The sequence below is a fragment of the Leuciscus leuciscus genome (genome assembly GCF_965113295.1).
Source record: "Leuciscus leuciscus genome assembly, chromosome: 3".
NCBI lineage: Eukaryota > Metazoa > Chordata > Actinopteri > Cypriniformes > Leuciscidae > Leuciscus > Leuciscus leuciscus.
The window spans coordinates 63,893,958-63,920,723 of record NC_138727.1 but is presented as its reverse complement, the minus strand read 5'-3'; the positions used below and the strand labels follow the sequence as shown (position 1 = coordinate 63,920,723).

General features: G+C 38.4%; 2 protein-coding genes across 2 annotated transcripts; both read left to right on the top strand.

Annotated features, from left to right (window-relative positions):
• The first annotated feature begins 154 nt into the window (after window positions 1-154).
• On the top strand, window positions 155-14,529 carry LOC309495440 (sialic acid-binding Ig-like lectin 14). The gene is made up of 9 exons (XM_082165235.1): window positions 155-227; window positions 8,163-8,231; window positions 8,355-8,699; window positions 8,795-9,040; window positions 10,676-10,930; window positions 12,929-13,010; window positions 13,150-13,195; window positions 13,375-13,455; window positions 13,608-14,529. The coding sequence occupies exons 1-9, from the start codon at window positions 209-211 to the stop codon at window positions 13,623-13,625; spliced, it is 1,161 nt and encodes a 386-aa protein (XP_082021361.1). The 5' UTR covers window positions 155-208; the 3' UTR covers window positions 13,626-14,529.
• Window positions 14,530-20,828: 6,299 nt separating this feature from the next.
• Window positions 20,829-24,040, top strand: LOC309495447 (uncharacterized protein). Its single transcript, XM_082165244.1, has 2 exons — window positions 20,829-21,137; window positions 22,688-24,040. The coding sequence occupies exons 1-2, from the start codon at window positions 21,126-21,128 to the stop codon at window positions 23,672-23,674; spliced, it is 999 nt and encodes a 332-aa protein (XP_082021370.1). The 5' UTR covers window positions 20,829-21,125; the 3' UTR covers window positions 23,675-24,040.
• The last annotated feature ends 2,726 nt before the right edge of the window (window positions 24,041-26,766 follow it).

The following is a 26,766-nucleotide window of genomic DNA, read 5'->3' as shown; positions in this document are numbered from 1 at the left end:
ACATAATGAGAATCTCTGTGTACTGATGTAAAGTTTCTCTCAGTTGAACTTGCATCTGTGGTGATGACCTTTTGCCTTGTTTAAACTCTTCTGCTAAATGCTGTGAAGGGTCATGTCTTTTTTTTTTATGTGTTAATCACGTGTCATTCATAGTGTGAAAACCCCAATATCTGTCACATCCTGATCACTTTTAGTTTGTTAACTGATCATGATTGTTGGTGAAACGGGTAAGAGCATGGTTTACCAATCATTCTAAATTATTCTCAGATATGTTGTGTGTGTGTGTGTGTGTGTAGGGGATATTGGGTCTAGTTTTCAGGAAGTGGACACATGGCTGTATCTCAGTAACTATAAGGTTTAAAGTCAAATATCAAGATGGTTTTGTATTCAATAAAAGAAATTCTGCCTTCCAAGTAAAAATTTCAGCATTACTCAATAAATATTTACAGAACTTAAAGCGTGACTAGTCCTGGTGTGTGTGTATGAAGACAGGAACTATATCTGTACCATTTGGTCTGATTTTTAAGATACATGTTGTTGATTTATATATTTAACATGATTTTGTAATGGATAAGAACCAGCTGCAAAGATCAGGATATGTTGTATTTTAGATGTTGGCGTCATTACTAGGCTTTTACTTTTGCTTAACCAAAAACACGATCTTGGTTTCACCAGAAAGACTACGCTGGTAGTCCAACTTTTAAACCCCTGGATAGCATAAAACATCCTTTAAAATTAAATGTGGTATTTAGGAAAGCCAGGAATGATCAAATTCATTTAATGTTTCTTTATTCTTTTCTTTTTGATTGTTTTTGGAGTAGGTTATTCTCCACACAGTCTCAGTGTTGTAGATTGTACTTGATTTTCACTGGCCAAAGAGGAAGTTAACAGCATGTGCTATAAACTAGTTTAACCAACAGTTGCAATGAGTCGGGCTAAACCGCAATAAACACTAGTATCTAAACAGACAAACTAACTGTACTAACTATAATATTTACATTTAAATGGACATTTATGCATTTAGCAGATGCTTTTATCCTAAATGAACTACAATAGAGCAACAAAAGCAATTCATCACATAGCCAACAATATTCATTGTGTAAATTGCCATGTTTATTATAAAGCTGGATTAGCAAACAAGCAAAAGCAGAAGATTGGCCTAAGTGGAATTAGTAAATAGTGACACCCACAAGCCAACTATAATTGCAGTTTAAAGCAAGGAAATACGGCCCACAGTGGTAGAGCTCTATTGTAATGATCTAAGTGCATGGTCTAAAGCTCAGGGCGCAAGTGCACTTATGGCCTTTCTGAATCCCCTTTTGCTAGTTTAACAATGGGAAAAATGGTCGGCGCTCCCGGCGCAGGGTCTAAAAGGGTTGTCTCTATTCTCTTAATGAGTAATGGGTGTGATTTGTCTTTATTCACAAAATGAGTAATGGGTGTGATTTGTCTCTATTCTCATAATGAGTAATGGGTGTGTTTTGTGCGTAACGTGAAATAAACCAACCAGAGTCTCGTCTCCCATTCCCGTTAAAAGCTAGTTGCGCTCACGCCATGGCAGATTCGCTATTTACATGACGGAATTTGCAAGCGGAAAGACTAACCACTTCTCCAGAGAGCAAACGGATCTGCTTGTGCGCTTGGTGAAAGCTCAGACCATCTACGGCACAAGCCGGATTCACCATATCTTTATGTACACAATATTAATCGTTTACATTGTAATGCTTTTATTTGTAATATTTGCCATGTTTGTGTGCTGCTGTGTGTCCCTGTGTGTGTAATAAGCAGAGTGTGTGTGTGATAAGCAGAGTGTATGCGTGTTGTGGACCCCCCTATAGGCGCATATTACTAATGCGCCCTTTAAATAAAAATTCATGAGTTCACACTTACATATAATTAGATAGAGTAAAGTATTTGCGTATCTAGCGTGCTGTCTGAGGGGAGGGTTTAGCCAGTATAATAATATTACAGTATCAACTCAGGGTGCTCTTGCTTTCAATGGAGGGTGCTGAACACCCTCTAGAACCTCCATAGAACCGAGACTGCCACCATACAGCAAAATAACTCTAAAGCAGTGTTAAAGTTAATGAGATACTTAAGTGATTGATTAAGTGATGATTGAGCATTAGTGATGAACACATGCTGTCAACAAGCATATGATGGCCTATGAAAAACGTTAATATAAATATACTATTATAAAACTAGCACACGAATTCTAAATTCGTGGGAATTAATTAATTCATAGTTAGCAGCACTCACTTTGGCTATATAAACTTTGCTTCATTTAAACGTAATAAAATAAAACTTAATTGAATATTGGTACTCACAGTCTGATTGGTCTCCATGTTGTCCATTTTAAATGAGTGTTTTTGGTGATCTAGTTCGGTAGGTGGCGCTGTCACAAAAAACTAGGGTCCTGAAACTGCAGCCTCCGGTTGTGCAGGAATACCCTTCTCGGTGAAAAGGCTGATACTGGTACCTATATTAAAATAATATTAAATATTAATATATTAATATTAATATATTATTCTTAATTCAGTTCTTTGCAGTAGAATCAGATTTAACATATTTATTTTTTGACCAACTGATGGTAATCAATTCAAAATAAAGTATAGTCCTACACAGCAAAATCCCCAGTGTTAAATCAACACTGCTCAGAGCAAATGTGGTCCCACTCTACAGAGTGTTAAAGTAACACTAAAGCAGTGTTAAAGTTAATGAGATAATTAAGTGATTAATTGAGTGATGATTGAGCATTAGTGATGAACACCTGCAGTTAACAAGCAGAATCACTGAAGGAAAGAGAAACACAAGAACTACAACTGACTTTTAGGGCGCTTTCACACTGGCAGTTTAGTGCGGACCGGGGCACGGTTCGCATGAAAAATCGCTAATGTGAACGCTGTCATCGGACCCGGGTGCGCACTAGAGTACCGAACCCGAGACTACCTGGAGGAGGTGGTCTGAGCTCGGTTGCTCCCGAACCGTGGCGCGGTTCGCGTTAATGTGCAAGCAACACGGACTCGGGTGCGCGCTTGTTCAGGAAGTATAGTATCCCGCGCATGCGTATCACTGTCGATATCATTGTTTCCTCACACACGACAACCATGAGTGGCAGGGGAACGTTGTGGGACACTGAAGAGGTGAGGTGCCTCATTCAAATTTGGGGAGAACAAACCATACAGGAGCAGTTAAATACAACACACAAGAATGCAGACGTTTTTGCATTACTCAGCACCAAATTAAAACAGTTGGGTTTTCATAGAACTACCGAGCAATGCCGTGAACATAAACGTAGTTGTCTCTCACTATGTTGTGCATAATAGCACCAAAAAAACAGACAAATTACAGCTATGCTCAGTCGAGTTGTATTCTCCATGCGTTTTCTGTGTGCGTTTGCGATGACGTAAGATCACTGCAAACGCACCTGGGTTCGATACAACTAATTGAGTGTGAAACCAGACCAACGCTGCGGGGGGCGCCGGGAACTAGCGCACTCGGGTTCGGACCGCAGCAAACGAACCCAGTGGAAAAACGCCCTTAGTCACAGCCTTAGATTAAATCAGATGAAGATAAAAAGAAGACATTAAGGCCCGGTTTCACAGACAGGGCTTAGACTAAGCCAGGATTAGACCATAGATCAATTAGGACATTTAAGTAATTTTTATAAACATGCTTAGAAAAAAACATTACCGATGTGCATCTTAAAACTAAAAAGGCACTGATATATTTTTAAGATCAGTCAGTGCAAGTTTATTTCAGTGGAAACAGCTCAGACTTACATTTTAGTCTAGGACTAGTCTTAAGCCCTGTCTGTGAAACCAGGGGTAAATCTGTGAAGATCTCAGCAGAGGAGGATTAAACAACTCCACAAACAGCATTACCAGCCAGGGGCGGACTTTACCATTAGGCAAAGGTCGGCAATTGCCTTGGGCCCCGAGCTACCTAGGGGCCCCCAAAATGCCCTATTAACTTATGCTTAAGTTTTTTTATATTTTTTTTATTATATATTTATAAAACTCCATTTGCGAAAAATGGCATCAATCATTAGTGTCACAGGCAGGAGGGGGCCCCCCCGCCTCACTACATTGGACTATTCCATTATCTCACTTTTACTGCGCATCTGCGAAAGTGACAAGGCTGTGCCAAAAAACTGACGGAGAAAAAGAAGTGATTGACAGACAGAGTGTACAGAGTAGTAGACAGAGTAAAAATTAAGCGAAGCTAGCTACCCAAGCGGTGCTGAAAAAAGGAGGAAGCGGGAGGAAAGCAAAAAGTCCGAAAAAGTGCGCGGCGCGAAAGATAAACAACACGCAGTAACAGGAGGACTGGGAAATAGAGCAATTGATCCCCAGAGCAAGACGAGTCTAAACGCAAAAATTTAAAGTTTCGAAGTTACCCAATCGGCTCAAATAAAAGAAAAATAGTGAAAAGACGCTGGTAAGTATTTGGGAACGCTGCCAAAGATGACAAACTTTTTTATGGCTACTGTTGGGGATACAGATCAGCAACAACAACGTCCAACGCACAGAAAAATCGTGAAGCAAAGAGGACACGGAGATCGACAGACAAAACTGAGCAGTTTATGAATCATGATATTTAAAAAAATCTCAGCTCTCAGATTCTGTCAATTCTATTACGAAATTCAAACAATAAATACCGTTTTGCCGTTTTAATGTGACGTGACAGATTCCTATAGCGGCACGTGAACTGATCATCTCTACCTAATAGTAAATAAACACGAATTAACAATGTTGAAAGATACCGTATAACTTACCGAAATGTATATTCCTCATTCATAATATCGATCAATAAGTGTTTTTCTACCGCGGAAAGAGGTAAAACAGCTGGAGAACAATCGTCACATAACATTTACCTCAGGAAAGCCATTTAATTGGCTAGGAAAAAAAGAGCTATAGAGAGTATTTGGCTAAATATGTGTACTATATTACTTATTTTAACCTTAAATTATACCAGCTGATTGGGCTTTTTTTTTTTCTTGAGAAAAAGTAACGTCTGTCTTGTGAAACTTTACCTAATATTTATCCAAATGAGTCAATATTGAATCAAATCACAAGAATTGAATCGAAATGGTGAAATTTGCCATGCAAAAAAAACATAGCTTACCAGAAATTGTACCATGTAAACATTGTAACATGTTTCTGTTTAGGAGTAAAGAAGTGTAGCCAATGCAGGGTTTAAAGGGGACGTTTTTTTCTCCTCTCTAACCTTTACTTCCCCGTAGATTAGCTTTACCTGCCTATCCACCATTCAGTCGGTACATATTTTTTTCGTTCTCTTTTAAAGATTGAATGGGTAGGGGCCCATAGCCTACCTTCGCCTTGGGCCCCCGATTTGCTAAATCCGCCACTGTTACCAGCTTCACTTATTACTAACCAGATTTACTTATTTCTGTCAGTCGTCTACAGTTCTTATTGAGAATTAACAGAGGTTTAGATGTTGATGTTTTAAAATCACCATTAAAAAATCACCATTATGGTGAACAGTGTTGCCTTTAGTTGTGCAATTTGACTCTTGACTTCTTTTGGGAGTTTATGGTCTTTGTAACAGTGTTTACTAAAACACATAATTTGTTGCACGGAAAGCCAGAATCAAAGACAGTCAGGTGATAGGCCTATAGTTTTCAACATCATAAAGTTTACAAATTTTATCATTGACTGAAAGTGGTTATTTGTTATTAAAATATATTTTTAACAACATTGACTTCTTTCTTCAGATCAGACATCAAGCTGATTTTTTTATTATTTTTTTATTATTATTATTGTTGGGAAAATAATCTTTGGACAAACACACAGACATCAAGAATCCACATATGAATCTCAACAATGGTGACATGCTTTTTATGCCGCAATGCATTCTGGGAGGCACCATAGTATAAAACGCTTGGCTCCCAGCATGCATTGCAGCATGAAGCATGTCACCATTGTTGAGATTCATATGCTGCTTATTGATGTCTGTTTGTTCCCAAATACAAGAAAATAATAATTCAGCATTGTATTTAAAAATAAAAATGTCTGATCTGTATCAAGAAAGGTGTAAGCTATTTTTTTAATAACAAATGACAACTTATAATCAGGGAAAAGATTAGTGAATCACTCTACTTTACAATAATGAAAACTAAACCACCTGAACACCTATGTTTTTGGCATTCTTTGTAACAAATTATATACTTTGGTAAATACTGTTACAAAGACCAGAATTGTACTTAAAATGCCAAGATTCAAACTGCCCAACTAAAGGAAACACCGATCACCATAATGGTGGCCAAATTTTTTAAAACATCAACATCTAAACCTCTGTTCATAGACATATGACAGAAATAAAGTCAGTCTGGTTAGTAATAAGTGAAGCTGGTAATGCTGTTTGTGGAGTTGTTTAATCCTCCTCTGCTGAGATCTTCACAGATTTAATGTCTTCTTTTCTCTTCATCTGATTTAATGTGACTGTGACTGGAAGTCAGTTGTAGTTCTTGTGTTTCTCTTTCCTTCAGTGATTTTGCTTGTTAACTGCAGGTGTTCATCACTAATGTCCAATCATCACTCAATTAATCACTTAATTATCTCATTAACTTTAACTCTGCTTTATTTTATTTGCGTTATTTTAACACTCTGTAGAGTGGGACCATATTTGCTCTGAGCAGTGTTGATTTAACACTGGGGATTTTGCTGTGTACAAAGCTATTTTAATCAGAGTATGTGAGCAGACAGCAGGGAGAGGATCAGTGAACAGTGGATAGCATCATTTTACCAGCGTTGCCCAGCACGGCTATATATTGCAAACAGAAACAAGTCCAGAGAAATTTTATGTTGGACTTTGCCTTTCCGGTGACCGTGAGCGACTGAGCAGAGCGCGCAACACAAACACACACACACACACACACACAGGTTGCAGTGGAACATTGAGCAGAACGCGCTGTGAACACACACACACACACAGCGGAACACGCTTCAAAGTTGTGCATCTTCGGAAGCGGAGCTGCTCGCAAAGTCACAAAACATGCTGAGCCAGAGTGAAACCAGATTGCCGAACACGGAGGGGCGGGGCGGCCTTTTTTTTTCTCTTTCGGCCAAAAAACGAAAATGCTATCTTCAGCCGAAAATCTTCGGCAGTCTACATTTCAGTGCATCCCTAATTTTAAGACAATCGTATGCTCTCACGGGCAATATGAAATATAGTGGCCTTGGGCTACGGGCCTTGAGTTTGAAACATGATATAGGGGACAAATCTCTCAAGATTAAGAGGATTAAACAACTCCACAAACAGCATCACCAGCTTCACTTATTACTAACCAGACTGACTTTATTTCTGTCACACGTCTACAGAAGCTCTTATTGAGAATTAACAGAGGTTTAGATGTGATGTTTTGTTGAAAACAGTGTTAGTGATGGGCAAATGAAGCTTTGGTGAAGCACTGAACCACTCAGAAGAATTGGTTTGAAAATGGGTTCATTACTCGCAGCTTCAGTAACAGTGACCTCGCCTGGTGAAGTGCCAAGGCTGCATCTAAATGATCCCGGCTAGATAGTGGACAGGAGGCTTTAAGATGAGTGAAATAAATCTAGTGCACACTCCTAACTCCTTACTTTTCTGTACCAAAGCAGCCTTCAGAGCAGTGGTTCAAATGGAATTGTAGTTAATGGTTTGAAGCACGTATCAAAGCTTCAGTGTCAGACTGCCATCACTAACCAGTGTTTCCTTAGTTGGATAGTTTGACTCTTGGCTTTTTTTGTGAGTTTGTGGTTTTTGTATCAGTTTTTACCAACAATTTTTTTTAACAACATAAAGTAGATTAATTCACTAACCTCATCACTGACTAAAAGTGATTATTTGATGTTAATAGATTATATTCATTAACAACACTATCTCACCACAGATCAGACATTCAGAATTTTGACATTTAAATACATTGTGGGATTTATTGATTGATTGATTGATTAATCAATTAATTAATTAATTAGCCTAACAGACATCAAGAATCATCATATGAATCTCAACAATGGTGACATGTTTAATGCTGCAATGCATCCTGGGAGCCATGAGTTTTACACTATTGTGGCTACAAGCATGTCACCGTTGTTGAGATTCATATGATGATTCTGGATGTCTTTGTCTTAAGATGAGCCACTGTGCTTTTGTTGTAGGTGTTGCTATGCTGATGTCAGTCAGAAGAATGGCTCCTCTTTCTATGATCTTTCTGCTCATGATTCACGGTGAGTGGCTTGAACACTTTAGAAACTCTCAAAGGATTTTGCAATTTGCGTACAGATGTTTTTTCCAGTATCTTTGATGCACAAGCTAAAGCTAATTCGTTCAGTCTGAATTCTGTGTTTCAGGGGTTTCTAGTGGTAATTGGGGTGTGAGTTACAGTCCTTCACACATCTGTGCACTAAAGGACTCAACAGTGATCGTGAGATGCAATTATACATACCCTACTGGATATGAGATCGAGAAAGCGTTCTGGACCAAAAGCCCTGTAGGGGTTCAAGAGCCTCCAGATCTGTCTAATGACACTGAATACAGTCAGAGGCTTCAGTATCTGGGAGATAAACAGCAGAACTGCACCGTCAGACTGAGTCATGTGACACAGAAGGATTCACACATGTACTATTTCAGATTCATCACTAATATCACTGAAGGAAGATGGATTGGTCAACCAGGAGTGACTCTTACTGTCACAGGTGACTTTGATGAGGTTTATCTCTTCTCCTGTGCATTATGTTGAATAATAATCAGTGTATGACAGCACTAGATATAATGTGTGTGTTGTGTTCAGATCTTCAGGTGGAGACTCCTGAGAGAGTGACAGAGGGAGATTCAGTCAATCTGACGTGTAAAAGCAGCTGCGCTCTGACTGACAGAGCAACATTCATCTGGTACAGAAACTCACTGAAGATATTAACTGAGAGTAAATTCAACAAACTCATCCTCAATCCAGTCAGAAGAGATGATTTAGGCAGATATAGCTGTGCTGTAGATGGAAACACTCACATCTCTCCTGCTGTTTATCTCAATGTCATGTGTGAGTATGAATTCAGTCAAATTTTAATTATATATATTTTAATCAATAAAGATGTTGAGTGTCTATTTACATTAAGTACAAGCCACTGCCACCATCACACAGCCTGGCTATGTACAATTGCTTTTTGCATGACTGACCAAGTTTAAATCCACCTTTTCCCGATTTCTTTCCTCTCCTTATTCCCATCGCAAATAAGCTCAAAGAATTTTTTTTTTAAATTTTTTTTATTAAAAATAAATAAAAGTAGAAACAAAATGCCAGGTATAAAATAGGTCTAACATGTGAGTATCTCAAACACAGTTCAGGTCATGTTGGTTATGTTTTGATAACAAAATTACAATTGTGTAGTGGCCTGATTCACTCACCATCAAGCATAACAAGCTGATTATACATATAATATGCTTTATTAGTTTTTCATCACAGTAGGTAATTACAACATTGCTGTAATAATTTAAAGGTGTTAAAATCACACACAGACATCAATAATCTACATATGAATCTCAACAATGGTGACAATCACACAAATGCTTCATGTTGCAGTGCATGATGGGAGCCACCAATCAAACGCATCCATGGCTGACATCATGCATTGCAGCATGAATAAATTATGCAGCTGAATTGTCCTGTAATTAAATTTTTTTGTTTGTTTGCTTTTATTTTGCTATTGTTTTATGACTTTTGTTTTGTTATGTTCAGAGTTGATCTGTTTGTCACTAGTTTGTTTATTGTCACCATTGTTGAAATTCATATGCTGATTCTTGATGTCTGTGTGTTTAAACACAAACATTTTAATACACAACATTTTTTCAAAATTGTTTATATTACTGATGAATCTCAAACTGTTGAATCTCAGAGCTACAATCACCAATACTAAAATGAGACACAAAGCATATAGTCAAAGATTTAGACTCCAAATGACATCAGTGAATCAGGACACTACATGATGATAATGTCATCATCACAACATATTGTGAGCAGGTCATGTTTTCTCTTGTAGTAACAACTGTGCTTTATAAACACAATGTTGGAACAGTCAGAGAAAAACTATAGTTCAAAAATGAAAAGGGTCAAGAGCTCAACTAAAGCAAACACGGATCATCATAATGGTGACTTAAACCGAAATATTCCATAAAACATTACCGTCTAAACTTCTGTTGAATCTCAAGAACGTGTGTAGATGTATGACAGAAATAACGTCAGACTGGTAATAATAAGTGCAATAATGGGTAATGGCTCGAAGTCAGTTGTAGTTCTTGTGTTTTTCTTTTTTCTGTTCTTCTTGTTTCTCTTTCCTTCAATGATTCTGCTTATTAACATCAGGTGTCACCACTAATGGCCAATCATCACTTAATCACTTAATTATCTCATTAACTTCAACACTGCTTCAGTGTTCATTTTAACACCCTGTAGTGTGGACACATATGTACACTGAGGAGTGTTAATTTAATTATTTAAAAAAAATTTATTAATTAAGTTAATTTAGTTAATTTGTAGATTTATATTTATTGCAAATAAATGTCATTAAGAATTCAAACAGTGTGATGACATGGTTTCTTAAACAATCTCTACTGTAGTACAAACTGTTTTAAATTGCAAAAAAAATCTAAAAACTAAAAATAACACATTTTCTTCTAGATTCTCCACAATACACTTTTGTTGGGGTGAGTCCATCTGGTGTAATAGTGGAGGGAGATTCAGTGACTCTGAGTTGCAGCAGTGACTCAAACCCTCCTGCAGAAATCAGCTGGATTAAAGGAGGATCGATTGTAGGATCTGGAAGAATCTACAACATCTCAAAGATCAGCTCTGATGACAGTGGAGAATACAAGTGCAAGTCCATCAATGAACATGGAGAGAAATACTCTGATGCTCTGACTTTAAACGTCATGTGTAAGTTTAAAATAAAACACAAGATGCTCTAGAACAGTGTTTCCCAACCCTGCTCCTGAAGGACCCCCAACACTGCACGTTTTCAGTGTCTGTGTGTCGCCTATCAGTGACATCAAACCTCTATGAATTTCTTTGTTATGCTGAATACAGAAGATGACAGAGTGAAGATGGTGGGTAACTAAACATTACTTTTTTTACATACTATGGAAGTCAGTGGCTACCGTCGTCTGGTTGTTACCCACCTTCTTCACTCTATCTTCTTCTGTGTTCAGCATAACAAAGAAATTCATACAGGTTTGGAACAACTTCAGGGTGAGTAAATGATGACAGAATTATTATTATTTTTTTTTATTTATTTTTTTTTGTTTGTGTGTGAACTAGGGCTGGGTAAAAATATCGATTCATCAATGCATTGCAATTATTTGTTTCTCAATTCAATATCGATTCATCAAATCCTATGAATCGATTCAGCCCGCCGGCCAGTGGCGGCGCTGTGGGCAACACTTTAGTGAGAGCGTTCAGCGCGGCTGCAGAAGTGAGTCAAATCTGTCTCCCCATTTTAAAATGACCAACTTTACAGCAGAAAAAAACATGTTTACAGCCTGGATCTCTATGTGGCTTTGGTCTATACAGCTAATTTTGCCCTTCATAACAACTGTGAGGAGGGTGAATGTTTTTATAACTCATCCGTTTAGTTGATATTCCCGCTGATGTCAATGCTAGCCATTTGTCTGCTGTTACTAGCTGTCACTTCACCTCAGCAAATTTAAGCTGCTGAACTTGCTTTCTCTGCAGTGTTTTGTGCTTTTTTTCTGGATTATTTCATACAATTTAATACACCCATTAACGTTACTTCGCCCATGGCTTTGGATTCCGTCGTTGTCGTCGAGTATCGTTCGAGAGAACAACCAGCGCTGTATTTCAGTTGTTTTCCTCTGTGAACATGCACTAATGGATGTCTGACAATTTCGTTGCTTTTTGGAGTTTTCAGATTTAAAAACGTCAATAAAGGCCCGTTCGTTCTGCTCTCACGGAACAGATAGATTATAATATGCTACCGTCAGATGAAATCATGCAGGCGTCGGCGCTTTCTCCGTTCGTGCTATAAATGCACATCCTTGAATAAGCGCGGATTTTCTAGCGCATTTACTTGAACTTCATAGGCAATATATCTATGGTTTAACCCATTTGAGAGGCGGCCAAAATCAGAATTTAAAATGGACTGTATAAGCTCTCTGCGAACTTGACGAGCGATGCCGCGCTGACATGTAACGTTATGCACAAATCACCACACACACTCTCTCAGAGTAATATTATGTTACTGCATAATACATTTTCAACTAGCAGAATAGTACAGAATCACGATACACAGTCTCACTTGTAGCCATGTCTTTTAACTATCATAATATTTCGAAGGGCAAAAATAGGAACTTTTAATTGGCAGTGTTATTTATTGTGTTGACAAAATAGCACTTTGTAATGTTATAATATCTATGGTTGCACTTTTTTTTTATGAGTATGCACATTTTGTGCTTATGTTTACATTTATTTTATAACTTGAATGTATAGGAAGAAAGAAATCTTTCTACTAACAGTTACATGCACTTTAGTGGTGTTAATAAAGCACCTGTTTGTTACAGTTGTGGTTTGTATTCAACACATGTACAATATTGTACAGTTTGTTCTGCTAAATAAACCATGACAGGAAACATACTGGGGTCAATTTGTTCTTAAACATTAATACTGCACACATTATTTAAAAATATACTCAGGTACTTAATTACTTGTGTATTTACTTATTATTGAATCGATATCGAAGCTAATAAATCAATATCGAATCGAATCGAAATCGAATCGAATCGAAGCCTCAAGAATCGAAATCGAATCGAATTGTGAAATTCCTAACAATACCCAGCCCTAGTGTGAACTATCACTTTAAATTACTCATTCTAGAGTGAAGTGAATTAATCTTTTTGGATGTTATACTTTTTGTCTCAGCTATAGGATGTTTGGTGATATTATACATATCCATTGGAGTGGTTTGTGGAGCTGCAGTGATCATTACCATGGTGCTAATTTGGTAAGATGTTTGCAATATTTGACTGCAGTTACCTATATTAACATATATGTTATAAAATGTACACTAAATATTATCCCATAGTTTAGACAAACTAAACTCAAATAAAAATCTGATCACATCACATGAATTGGTTTTCAAGGGTAAGCAAGAGGATGAAAAAGAGAAATGACACACTCAAATCTCAGGTGAGAAAAATGTATTTGGTTATCAGTAGTTTACTAATCAGGTAAATGAACTGCACTCAGACTGAAGTCCTGAATGTAGTCGTGACTTTTATCTAGTGGGTTTTGGAAGACATTATTCATGCATTTTTTTTTTTCTCTATTCTGTTTTTTTATTTTTTTTTGTGTGTGTAATGGAAAAGTTGAGTCAGTCCAGAAATCATTATAGCAGACGTGAAGCTTCTGGTGATGAGTTAAGTGAACCTGTGTATGAGAATGCAACAGTAAGTTAACTTTTCACACTATTCACTGAATATCAAATATCTATAGACTAAGCGTATAACAAAGATAAAAAATAAAAATAATAAAAAATAAAAAATCTTCTATATTCATTCACTTACTCATTATTTTTCTCTTCATTGTTTCTTTCTTTCAGCCTAACATGAGGCCGTAGTGTTTGGGACAGAGCAACCTTTTTTCAGCTTTTTATGCACAGTGGAAATAGAAAGTCTTCACATCCCTTTTAAAATAGCAGTTTTTCTGATGTAAAAATTGAAACAAAAGATAAATCACATCAGAACTTTTGAATGTTTAATGTAACAATTACAACCTATGCAATGCCACTAAAAACCAGTAACATTTCAGGGGAAAAAATAAAGCTAAAAAAAACTTGGAATAAATAAGTGTTCACACCCCTGAGCTTATACTTTGAAGAACCTTTTGGTTTTATTACAGGACTCCGTTTGGATGGGAGTCTTATCAGTTTGGCACATCTTGACATGGCAATATTTTCCTACTCTATTTTTTATTTTGCAAAAACACTTTGATTCACGATTCCATCCACCTTTCAACAAGGAGAACCCGTTGATGTTTTGTATAAGCTCTTTATTTTTATCTTTGCTTGTAATTTTTTACATTAAATGTGCAAATGCTCTGACTGAGTTATCTTTGTTTCATGTTTTACATCACTGTTTTAACAGGAGTGTGTAGACTTTTAATATCCACTGTATCTCTGGTGTGTGGAGCCCTGAAAAGCAACGTGAATATAAAAGTGTGTAATCATTTGTGTGTATTGTTTTTGTTACATATAGTTTGTTTAGCTTAGATTTTTTAAGATGTATTGTTTAACTTTACAGTTTTTCTCAATTGCTTAAACATTAAAACCCATTGGCTGAACAAAGTTCTCAGTTGCCTGAACTCATTTAGCTAACTGTGCAGTCTGTTGTCAATACCTTAAACCATTTCACATGGTAAAACACAATTTGCAGATCTCACTTAGACTTTTCAGAAAAACTCTAAACACATTATCATTCTCAAAACACATTCTGCACTCTAATGCACATGTCATCCATACTGGTAAACACAAGGGGCAACAATCAAATTATGTTGGGCAAGAAAGAGGAAGAGGAGGAGGAAAAGGGCAAGAAAGAGGAAGAGGGTGAGGAGGGCAAGAAAGAGGAGGAGAAGGAGGACAAGGAAGAGGAGGAGGAAGAGGGGGAGGAGGGCAAGAAAGAGGAGGAGGAGGAGGAGGAGGAGGAGGAAGAGGGCAAGAAAGAGGAAGAGGGGGAGGAGGAAGAGGGCAAGAAAGAGGAAGAGGGGAGGAGGAAGAGGGCAAGAAAGAGGAAGAGGTGGAGGAGGGCAAGAAAGAGGAGGATGGGGAGGAGGGCAAGAAAGAGGAGGAGGGGGAGGAGGGGGAGGAGGGGGAGGAGGGCAAGAAAGAGGAGGAGGGGGAGGAGGGCAAGAAAGAGGAAGAGGTGGAGGAGGGCAAGAAAGAGGAGGAGGGGGAGGAGGGCGAGGAAGAGGGGAGGAGGGCAAGAAAGAGGAGGAGGACGAGGAAGAGGGCAAGAAAGAGGAAGAGGGGGAGGAGGGCAAGAAAGATGAAGAGGGGGAGGACAAGGAAGAGGAGGAGGAAGATGAGTAGGGCAAGAAAGAGGAAGAGGGGGAGGAGGGCAAGAAAGAGGAAGAGGGGGAGGAGGGCAAGAAAGAGGAGGAGAAGGAGGACAAGGAAGAGGAGGAGGAAGAGGGGGAGGGGGGCAAGAAAGAGGAGGAGGGGGAGGAGGGGGAGGAGGGCAAGAAAGAGGAGGAGGAGGAGGAGGAAGAGGGCAAGAAAGAGGAAGAGGGGGAGGAGGAAGAGGGCAAGAAAGAGGAAGAGGTGGAGGAGGGCAAGAAAGAGGAAGAGGTGGAGGAGGGCAAGAAAGAGGAGGAGGGGGAGGAGGGCAAGAAAGAGGAGGAGGGGGAGGAGGGCAAGAAAGAGGAGGAGGGGGAGGAGGGCAAGAAAGAGGAGGAGGAGGAGGAAGAGGGCAAGAAAGAGGAAGAGGAGGAGGAAGAGGGCAAGAAAGAGGAAGAGGGCAAGGAAGAGGAAGAGGTTGAGGAGGGCAAGAAAGAGGAAGAGGGGAGGAGGGCAAGAAAGAGGAGGAGGATGAGGAAGAGGGCAAGAAAGAGGAAGAGGGGGAGGAGGGCAAGAAAGAGGAAGAGGGGGAGGAGGGCAAGAAAGATGAGGAGAAGGAGGACAAGGAAGAGGAGGAGGAAGATGAGTAGGGCAAGAAAGAGGAAGAGGGGGAGGAGGGCAAGAAAGAGGAAGAGGGGGAGGAGGGCAAGAAAGATGAGGAGAAGGAGGACAAGGAAGAGGAGGAGGAAGATGAGTAGGGCAAGAAAGAGGAAGAGGGGGAGGAGGGCAAGAAAGAGGAGGAGGAGGAGGAGGAGGAGGAGGAGGGGGAGGAGGGCAAGAAAGAGGAGGAAGAGGGCAAGAAAGAGGAAGAGGGGGAGGAGCAATGGCGATTCTAGGCCGGGGCCACCCCTGAAAGCTCATTGGCCACCCCTGTAAATCAGCTGATCAACTGATTTAGGGCCAGTTTCACATTTTTAACTAACACAGTAACGGTCGTACTGAGACTGTGAGAGCTGATTTCTGCTCAGCGGACGTTTGGCCATGCAGGTCAGATGACCCATGAGATAAGAGCACGCGCGCTGCACGGTGCACCTGCTGCTGCTGGTCCGTGAAACAAGAGGACGGTCACACAGTTGCAACAATACAACAACGATAAAAACGCTGGAATCAGTCGATTGAGCGGTATGGTCGGGACCCAACGCAACAGAGTGCGACACGGGAATATAGATCTGATGGCCGAGTGCGGGCGCGGGCGGTAATGCACTCGTGTGTCGATTCGCGGGAGTCGGGACTCCAGCAAAATAGAATTATCTATAAATTGAACAAATAAAAACGAATAAACTGTCATTCATCTGTTGCACAAAAGCAACAAGAACAACTAAAACAAAATAGAAACGATTTACAGGCCAGAGTCTCTATTTATAACATGTTTGCAGCGTTGAACAATGTAATCAATCACAGACATATGTGTTGATTTCTTGAACGCAATGGCCAATCAGATGCATTTAAGATAGAATTCCCTCACCACTCAAAATTGACTTTTTGTTCAGTGCTGAATTCTGCATACTGGCAAATCATCTATTATATCAAACAAAGTGTAGATAATATGAAAGATTAATTATGCAGCCAGTTTCATTGATAATAACAGATTTGTGAGATGGCGATGAACTGAGATGTCAGCTTTTTAGGAATTATTAAGTGAGAAATCCGTCCTGCGCAGGTCTCTAATGTAGACTTTAAAAACAAACCACTAACATTATATTTACATTAAAAGTAGCCTAGGCTGCAATCTAGTGTATGTGAACCTTTTTGCAGATAAACACAAATGCATTTTCGGACAAGTTAATGGCCAAGTTAATTGAGTAAATCATATCCCCCACTATGGCAATTAATAACAGACTATAGTAAACACATTTCCTAAATAGGCCTGTGACTGTATCTTACATTTTATGAAATAGTACCATTATTTAAAAATAAAGTTTGCACTTTGTTACTATTATTAAAATCCTCTATAGTTCATAAGAGTTTAAAGGTTTACATAACATTACTTTATAGTATATATGGCCACAGGGGCGTAGCACCAAATTTTGGGCCCTGGGTACAAACCATCTTGCTGGGCCCCCGTACCAAATACCATAGTGATACCAATGGGTGGGGTATTGCATTTTTATCATAAAAACACTTAAAATGTAAACAAAATAAGCCACACTCTGATTAATATATTTTTGTTTTATTGTCAAAAGTACAAGTTAATTGATGATTATTTGTCTGTTTAAAATAAATGCAGACTATAGAATCACAGGGTACACTAACCGCCAAACTAGACATTCAGTCTTTGAATTACGTTTTTAAAATTAGTCATTTTCAATCATTAAGATGTGCATTAAACTGAGAACAATTCTGTACTTAATGTAAGAGCGTGCGCGAGCTAATTTGCATAGCAATGCGGTAAAATAGGCGCTAACGATCTGTGTTTTTGCGGGTGTTAGATTTTGACAACGGAGGGAAATATACAGTGTTTTCATGTAAACATCTGATTTTTGCAGTGTAAGATTACGGTTAACACCTTTAAATATTACATAAATGTATTATTATGTATTTTTATTAAACTTATTGAGTGTAGGCCTATAAATCAGCAGCAAAAAGTAATTCTTGAAAAAATCTGCACAGTAATTTGATCAAATCTACACGTTAATAAAAACAAATTGCTATTAGTACTATTAGTATAAAATTCAATTAGGCAATCATACATTTCTCAATTTTATATTTATATATTAATGTCAAGAATTTAGAAGTGTATTTATATAGCCTACGCTACACTACACAGAAATAATACACAATTAAATTATGCTTATTTTAAATGCATTGAGCAGGCTAGGTATAAAAAAATATAGGCTTTTAATAATCTTTCAGTGCGCAAAACCATGATAATATGAAACGCTTCAAAACAGAGCGCGTATGCGCATCGCGGGTGCAGAATGATGTGCTCAAAGCGACATGGAGTCACAGCAAGTGTGCATTTAAAAGTTCACGGCACAAAGCGAAGACATGTCGAGCACACAAATCCTAGTGTTTATCCGTCCAACAGTTTATTGATCATTTGTTTCTTCAGTTTTAAATTCCAGTTATTGTGCGTTTGATGCCGATTCATAGTCCTTGTGCTGTTTGTGATCTAACAGGCACACGGTAGCGAGTCGTTTAAAAACAGCAACAAACTCCAACAAAATAAAGTCATTTTATGCAAATCCACAGCCTTTTCTCTACAGATCAAGCATTATAATGTTAATATATCATATTGGAGAGAGTTTTACCGTGCATCCTGCTGTAACCGGCAGAGGCGCGCGCGCTGTTTGAATAACGTTAGTTAGCTGTTACTGAATGGAGATTGACAGCCGCAGAGGAGGGAAAACGAGTTTCCGTAAACTTTAATGATGTAATACGACATCTGTCCCTCACATTAAGCTATGGAATGGCCTCAGATGACTTTGTCACCCAAACTGACGTGAAAAAAGCGCGAGGCGCCGAAAAGCGCGCTGTTTGCATCCCTGTGTGATACTATAAAGTATTGGTATATTATTCAAACAGAGTACGAACATAAATGTAGGCTATTCTACCTGGAGTAGATATTTATGTTAAAACAATGTCAATGCTCGATGATGCATTTGGAGCTCACCTTTCTTTTAAAAAAAACTGAGTGAGCAACTGCTTGCCCTCATTTGCCTTTCTCTCTTTAATCTTCTTTTCTTTTCGTTTTTGAGCCCCTTATTTTCCTTTCTTAAGGAAAAACATGACTCTTCCCCTGTCTTCCTAGTTCCTATCACAGCTCACTCCAGCTCCTCCTGTCTCTCATCAACTGATTCACCGCGGGTCCGTAGCAGAAGCACCTGACCTGCGAGTCGTACCATTTACATTGATTCGAGAGGGGTGGTGGGGCCCTGCACAGCATGAAAATGACTTTTTTATACCAAACCAGTGCCTAACTACAAGTTTAGTTTTGCACAGGAACTTTTTTATTTGTACATAAATGCTATACAAATGTTAGTGCATGTATATGTATGTATAGAAAACTGACTTCTAAGGCCCCCCCCCTGCCTCGGGCCCTGGGAACTCGGTACCCTTTATCCCCCCAGTCCGACGCCCCTGTATGGCCACCCCACTCTAGTTTTGTGTCCCATCTTGGCCACCCCAGTAAAAATGTCCTGGATACGCCACTGGGGAGGAGGGCAAGAAAGAGGAAGAGGAGGAGGACAAGAAAGAGGAAGAGGAGAAGGAGGAGGACAAGAAAGATGAAGAGGGGGAGGAGGGCAAGAAAGGAGGAGGGACAATATTGCTTGTGATATTGACGAAGTGCTCTGGCCTGGCCCAAAGACAAGAAGAAGCACATTGATCACGTTTACTCCTTTGATTTTTGTCCCTGTTAGTATTGTATACTGTAGTACAGTGGATTGTGGGCTGTATACTGTACAATGAACACATTATATGTCCCTGAACATTGTGCTTTCCATTTGTTAACAGCACTGACTGCTCAATAGATTTAGACTGGTTGCAGGTTCATATCAACAAAGAACAAGAATTACAGTATCACAGAGATAAAGGACAGGTTAGTGAGGTGCAGGGTACAGTACTGTAGAAATAGGGGTACAAGAAGAGGAAGAACAAAAAAAAATTTCCAAAGAGCAAAGCAGAGTAGTAATTTCTGATCAATTTTTGAGCTACTATGATAGAACATGTTTTCGTTCATCAAAAGACAATGACGGAAAAATATGAAATTTGTTTTGAGATTAAAAATGTACATCTCCCTGAGAACTATATGTTTCGAAAACTGTGTTTTCTATTTTTTGGTGTATTGTTTACTGACTGCTTGATAGTGTATATCATTTTGATCACTTTGTTTATGATTTGAGAGCAGTGTTTGATTTTGAACACAGGTAAAACTGGTTTGAGGCGAAAGTTTAATTTTGCAAGAGGAGTCAGAGGTTTTGTAAATAGTGCTTGAAGATGAGGTTTTGTGTTTAATGTTTTCAGAAAATGGAGCAAGGTTTCAGAAATTGTGTTTTAGCAATTGAGAAAAACTGTAAAATCTACACAACATGTGTTGTCCCTGAGCACACACACAACATGTGTTCAAATCTACACAACATGTGTTGTCACTGAGCACACACACAACATGTGTTCAAATCTACACAACATGTTGTCCCTGAGCACACACACTACATGTGTTCAAATCTACACAACATGTGTTGTCACTGAGCACACACACAACATGTGTTCAAATCTACACAACATGTTGTCCCTGAGCACACACACTACATGTGTTCAAATCTACACAACATGTGTTGTCCCTGAGCACACACACTACATGTGTTAAAATCTACACAACATGTGTTGTCCCTGAGCACACACACTACATGTGTTAAAATCTACACAACATGTCATTTTAACATCTCTTTTTACAGGTTGTGTTGTTTTCAACACATCATTTTATAAGAGCGCGCCGGCACTGTTTGCTGTGTTCACAGGCCAGTGTAAATAAAAGTTATTTATATACAACATTTTGTCAGTTAAAGTGCAAAGTGCAAACTCTGTGAACTCTTATCTCTTCATGAACTTTCCTCAAAAGCAGCATTATCAATTAGGGGTTGAAGTGTGAATAACTGAATAATATCCAGTACAGTGAGTCTGTCCAGTCATTGAGCTTGAAACATTGTGTTGTACTTTGTGTGCACATGCATTCTGTCCTCGACTATTGATTATACGGTTCATTTTTTAAATGTATTTAAGGAGGAAAATATTTAAAATGTTGCATGCATTTTGTTTTTAGTTTGTTTTGTAATACTATTTGCTTTATTTACTCTTTATAATTTTTGTATGTATTTGTTTTGAACTGACACATTTCCTGTGTGATTGCGTAAGATAAGTTAAGTTTCGTGTCTAAAAGAAAAGCCCTCATGGGTGTGGAAGTCTTCAGAGGGAAAGGCTTTAAAAGCCAGCAGCGGATCTCTCAGTCGTCACAGGAGGACAGAGCAGAAGAACATCACACTTCTCTTAAAAAAAAAACCTCACCAAATGGCAAACGCAGTAAGTAGGCAATTATTTTTATTTGACATTAAACTCATCAAAATAATATAGTGAGAACCAAAATGTGCTGAATGTATTGTATTGTTGTTAATGCACCCAGCTGTCATCATTTTATAGTATCACAGCATTATTATAATATATTTTATAATACATTTCTTATGTAAAAAAATAGTTTAAACTGCTGTAGGCACACAGTTTGCAGATTGTCCTCATATTTAAAATTCACCGTAACATTTCAGTTAGAACTAACAAACAAAAATGGATGTAATCTTTGTGAATGATGAATCAATGTGTTTACTGTATGACAGTGCCAAGCACCACACTTTATTAACTATTGCTGATATCACTGTCATTCCCATTAAATGTGCTTTACTTTGTGCCCCCTGTATTACTGATCAGTGTTTATTGTCCAGAGAGTATAGTATCTGTGACTGCAGAAGTAAACTCTCATTTCATTGTATATGGCTAGACTGAAACATACCTCAACTAAATGTACGTTATCTTCCCAGGCAAACTTCAAAGCAAGAAGAAATGCTCGACAAGCAAAATAATCACTCTGTAGAGGAGAATACATTGCGATAAACAATCTGAAATAAAGACAAAAAGGAGAACAAATTTACAACTTTCAAAGAAATACCAGATTATCCAACTCCTGTTGAATTTCACATCACAGAAGTGGCTCATGTCATTAACAAGACAAAACTGCCATTGATTTTCAAGTCAGAAAAATATGGCTTTGTCATTTGACAGCATTTTACAACTAAATAAAATATTTTTAGTAGGATAAAACAATGTATCATCTTGTTAATACTCTTAACTAGGGTTTAAACCTGGACCACAAAACCAGTCTTATGTGTAATTTTTTAAAAATTGAGATTTATACATAATCTGAAAGCTGAATACATAATCTTTCCATTGATGTATGGTTTGTTAGAATAGGACAATATTTGGCCGAGACACAACTATTTGAAAATCTGGACTCTGAGGGTACAGAAAAATCGAAATATTGAGAAATTCGCCTTTAAAGTTGTCCATTTCTATTGGCGATAGTGCTGCATCCATTAACAAAAATAAATGTTTTATATATTTAAGGTGGGAAATTTACAAAATATCTTCATGGAACATGATCTTTACTTAATATCCTAATGATTTTTGGCATAAAAGTAAAATCTATAATTTTGACCCATACAATGTTTTGTTGGCTATTGCCACAAATATACCTGTGCAACATAAGACTGGTTTTGTGATCCAGGGTCACATATCTATTTAGACAATTCACCTCAACATTTCAGTTAAAACAAACAGAAAATGGAACAAAATGGATATAAACTTTGTAAATGATTAACCAGCATATGTTTACTGTAATGTATAACAGTGCCAAGTTCCCTTTGTATGACTCTATTACTTATTGATGACTCTTACCATTATTGCTGCCACTATCACATCATGTCCTTTGTGTTTGTGTCTCATGTGTGTTTTTTTTACCCTTTGCGTTGTATTTATATGTATTGTACCGTATAACACACTGTTAACTAACTTTATCTTCTCAGACAGATAACAGCTTCAGAGAAAGTTGGAACAAGCGCAGAGCACGAGAGTTATATCTTGAGGGAGAGCATGTCAACATACAAAATCTGAAAATGAGAGATGATATAAGACAAACAAATCTAGTACAAAAGTATCTCTCCAAAGATATCACAGATTATCCAACTCCTGTTGAATTTCACATCACAGAATTGACCCATGTTACTAACAAAACTAGCCTTCAGGAGATCTGGGACTCAGAGGGATTCATGGGATTTGGGACATGGTGGAGCCTGAAGATCAATGAAGCGGATATAAGAGCCGCTGAGGAGCGTTTCCTCGAGAGTTTATTCCCAGACAGAAGCAAAGAAGAAATAGCAGCTCAGCAGCCGTTCCTGAGTGAATTCACCACGTCACCACCATTCATAAATGAATCCTCACGCTACGGCAACTTCCGCTTCACGTTTCCTCTGACTGAACTGATGGAGGTCTACAAGAAGCAGATGTGTGAGGACGAAGAGCCGGTTCTCAGGGTATACGAGACCAAACTTTTCAAGCAGGAGATCGAGTATGTTGTTCTCGTTCACCGCCCTCAGTTTAATGAGAAGTTTAGTAAATATCCACTGCTTACATCCAGCCCATTGGTTTCTTATGAGGGAAATCAGATCATCTGGAAAGCACAAGCCATTTGTCAAACCCACAGCTACCAACTGGAAATCCATGGAAAAACAGCAGTGACACAAAACATGTATCCATACCAGTATTATGTGTGGGATCAGCTTAGCCTCGTCTTTCACATTAATAAGGGTGAGGTCCTTACCTTCCCTCAAAGAAAGCTTAAAGCAAGCCTCAGTTGTTGTGAAGCTGATAGAAATGTAAACCTTTCAAATGGAGAAAACTGCTCTTCCATTGAAGAAGCTGAGAAATTCCTTGAAAGCTTGCAAGATGATGATGAAAAGAAAGATGAAAAAGAAGAAAATGCACTTGAGGAGGTGAAAATGGAAGCGGACTAAGAATGTGAAAAGTTTTGCCCATCTTTTCTGCTAGTAGATTTTGGTAAATAAAAGTTGAAGGTTTTTTTTTTTTTTTTTTTATCTAATATTTATTACTTGTCATTGAAAGGCTGTTATGGGATAAAAAAAAAAAAAAAACTGAAATCATCTGGATTGTTCAAAATAAATACACCATTTTTAACCTATCATGCTCTTTATCATTCTTTCACAAGCCGGTCAGTGTTTGCGAGGCAAGACTATTGCAACTCCTTGTATATGTGTGTGCGTGTGTGTGTCTGCCAAACAACATTAAACTGATTACAATTAGTTCATAATAGCCCCGTTTACACTTGGGATCATATTCTCCTATTTTGTCTTCTCTGAGCTCAGCTTTTGAGTCTGCAGTGTTGAGGCATTGGTTTTGTTTGCTCTGGTGTGGTATTGCTGTTCACCAGTCAGTATGAACAACCTGCTAAAAATAAGCTGTGGCTGAGATTTGTTTTTTCACTTGAGATCAATATGCCAAATAAATATACTTTTAAACTATTTCAGACACTGCACTGCACATTAAAGTAGCCTGGGAAAACCCAGACTACTTCCGGCGAATTTTAATTCTCTCTCCAGGGTAGTCTGGAGAAGAGCCCATTCAAACTCATTTCTGTGCCGCCGAAATCGCGGCACCAATCAGAAACGTTTGGGGAGGGATTTACATGATGACGACAGCGCAGCGACGCTGAAGGAGATTTCATTACAAAGATGGATGCCGCCGTGGAACATCACTCGTTCGAATCAGTTATCGCGTCTGTTTTGAGCGATTTAAACTTACCGTTTTCGTTTAAACCGGAGCAAAGAACAACACTCGAAGCATACGTTATCTCCTTCATCGATCTGATCGCAAAGACCCGCCCTCCTTAGTTACTGTCGCTATGCCCGACAAGCTACGCTGCTCTCACGCCACACCATGTTCTCACGCAGTGAAAAATACATCGCGGAGCAGAGAGGAGACTGACAACACGCTGACAGACAGGACAGACCAGGTTACTTTTCTGTTACTTTTGATATTAAACATATTAAACAAAGTCTCACCTTTAAAATTTGGTCATTTTTTAAAAGAAATTGAAACGATACATACCGTTTTGTGGCTCTTTAATGTGTCTGACAGATCGCTGTAGAGCATCAGTTAAAGCTGCTCGTGAACCAATCATCACTTCCTTCTAGTTCATTTATAGCATCAAATAAACATGAATGAACATGGGAAGGATTGTTGTTTTAACCGCGGAAAGACGTCAGTACACTCCGTTATTCATGTTCAAATCCTCCCATGTTAATCTGCTATCTCTCCAAAGAGTATAGAAGTTACTTCTATACTCTTTGATCTCTCCTGACTGCTTTGTCGGACAAAATGGCGGATGGCGGATTATGATTGGTTAGATCGCCTGTCAATCAAGCTCCCTGCGAAGGGAGCTACGTCGGTTGGTGACGCCCCTTTGGAAATGAATTGTCTACATAGCTTCCCCAGACCCTACACTCAGTTTCAACTGAGAAGAGTCTGGTTTTAACCAGGCTAACATTAAAGAGAAGTAGCTGCCACAATAAACATGCTGTTTTTCCACCCAGAGGATTCATTTCTTTGCGGTATACATCTTGATATTTTACATTTACATTATGGGCCCTATTTTAATGATCTGAAACGCAAATGACAAACGCGAAATGCGGGCGGATCTCGGGCACTGTTGCTATTATACCGGCGGGATAAATGACTCTTGCGCCCGACGCAAATCTAAAATGGGTTGGTCTGAAGTATTAACATTACTCATAGGTGTGGTTTGGGCTTAACGTGAAATAAACCAACCAGAGCGTCATCTCACATTCCCTTTAAGAGCAGGCGTGCTTGTTCCATGGCGGATTGCTATTATAACGGTGGATTTGCCAGACGCACGCCAGGAGCGGTTCACAGCCGAGGAGACCGACGTTCTCGCTGGGGCAGTAAAACACAGAGAAGTGACTTTGTATGGGGATGGAGAAACACACCCAAATTAGCTTCGGTTAAACAGGCGTATGATATATAAACAGGATATTTTTCCTTGTAATTACAGGGATTAAAGGGAAAAAAATTCTTCTGACTGAAATTTTTTTTTAGGCCAAGTCATATACCTTTTTAAATAGTCGAGACCAATAACGTTTTAAGGGGATACGTTTTAAACTGCTTTAATATTGCCAGTAGGCGTATCAGTGAACAGTTGCAAAATCAAATGAATAAATAATAAACAAATTTCTTCACCTAAGTCAGGGCTGCACGATTATTACAAAAATCATAATTGCCGATTATTCCCTTCGAATTGTAATTGCGATTTATTAATTATGATTATCAAAGTTTACATTGAATATATATATAAACAAATTTTGTTTAAACATGTTCTAATTTGCCTATATATATATATATATATATATATATATACACACACACACATACATATATATACATACATATACACGTATATATTATATAGGCAAATTATAACACATGTTTACACAAAATTTGTTAACACACACAAGTACTTTTCCCCTTTATTTAACATAAATTGTAAGAATATGACTAATAGTAAAGACTAGTAGCCTACTAATAAATAAACATTATGCTAAAGCTATTAAATAGCAGTTCCAAAATAGTTTTTGTTAATACAATGTTGGTATGAGCCACTACAGTCATTTAAAAATATTAAAAATAACACAAAGAAAAATAGTGGCATTTTGGGGTTAATATGGAAACGACAGTTACCATGGTGAATACACAATACTAACAATAACTGTTAATGAAACATGGAAACTGCTCCTGGTGAATAGAATGAAAATCATACCTGCATTACTTTTATTTCGTGTAATTTACAACGTAACGGCGTTGCATGCTCGTAGTTTCTTTTGCACTTTATATACAGTGAGGCGATACACAGCGCGCGCCGCCACATTTGCGCGTGCAATAGAAGAGTGTGCGTTACGAGAACAGGATAACGGCTGACAGAACAAGAAAGTCCGTCTTTCTGAGGTGAAAAACTTTATTTCAGCGATATATATGGTCTAATTCCATATCGCATTTAAAAAATATATCGCCCAGC

Coding starts and splice junctions, on each gene's coding strand:
- LOC309495440 (XM_082165235.1), top strand. Junction 10,931..12,928: donor TCTGACTTTAAACGTCATGT/GTAAGTTTAAAA, acceptor TTTTTGTCTCAG/CTATAGGATGTTTGGTGATA. Junction 13,196..13,374: donor ATGACACACTCAAATCTCAG/GTGAGAAAAATG, acceptor GTAATGGAAAAG/TTGAGTCAGTCCAGAAATCA.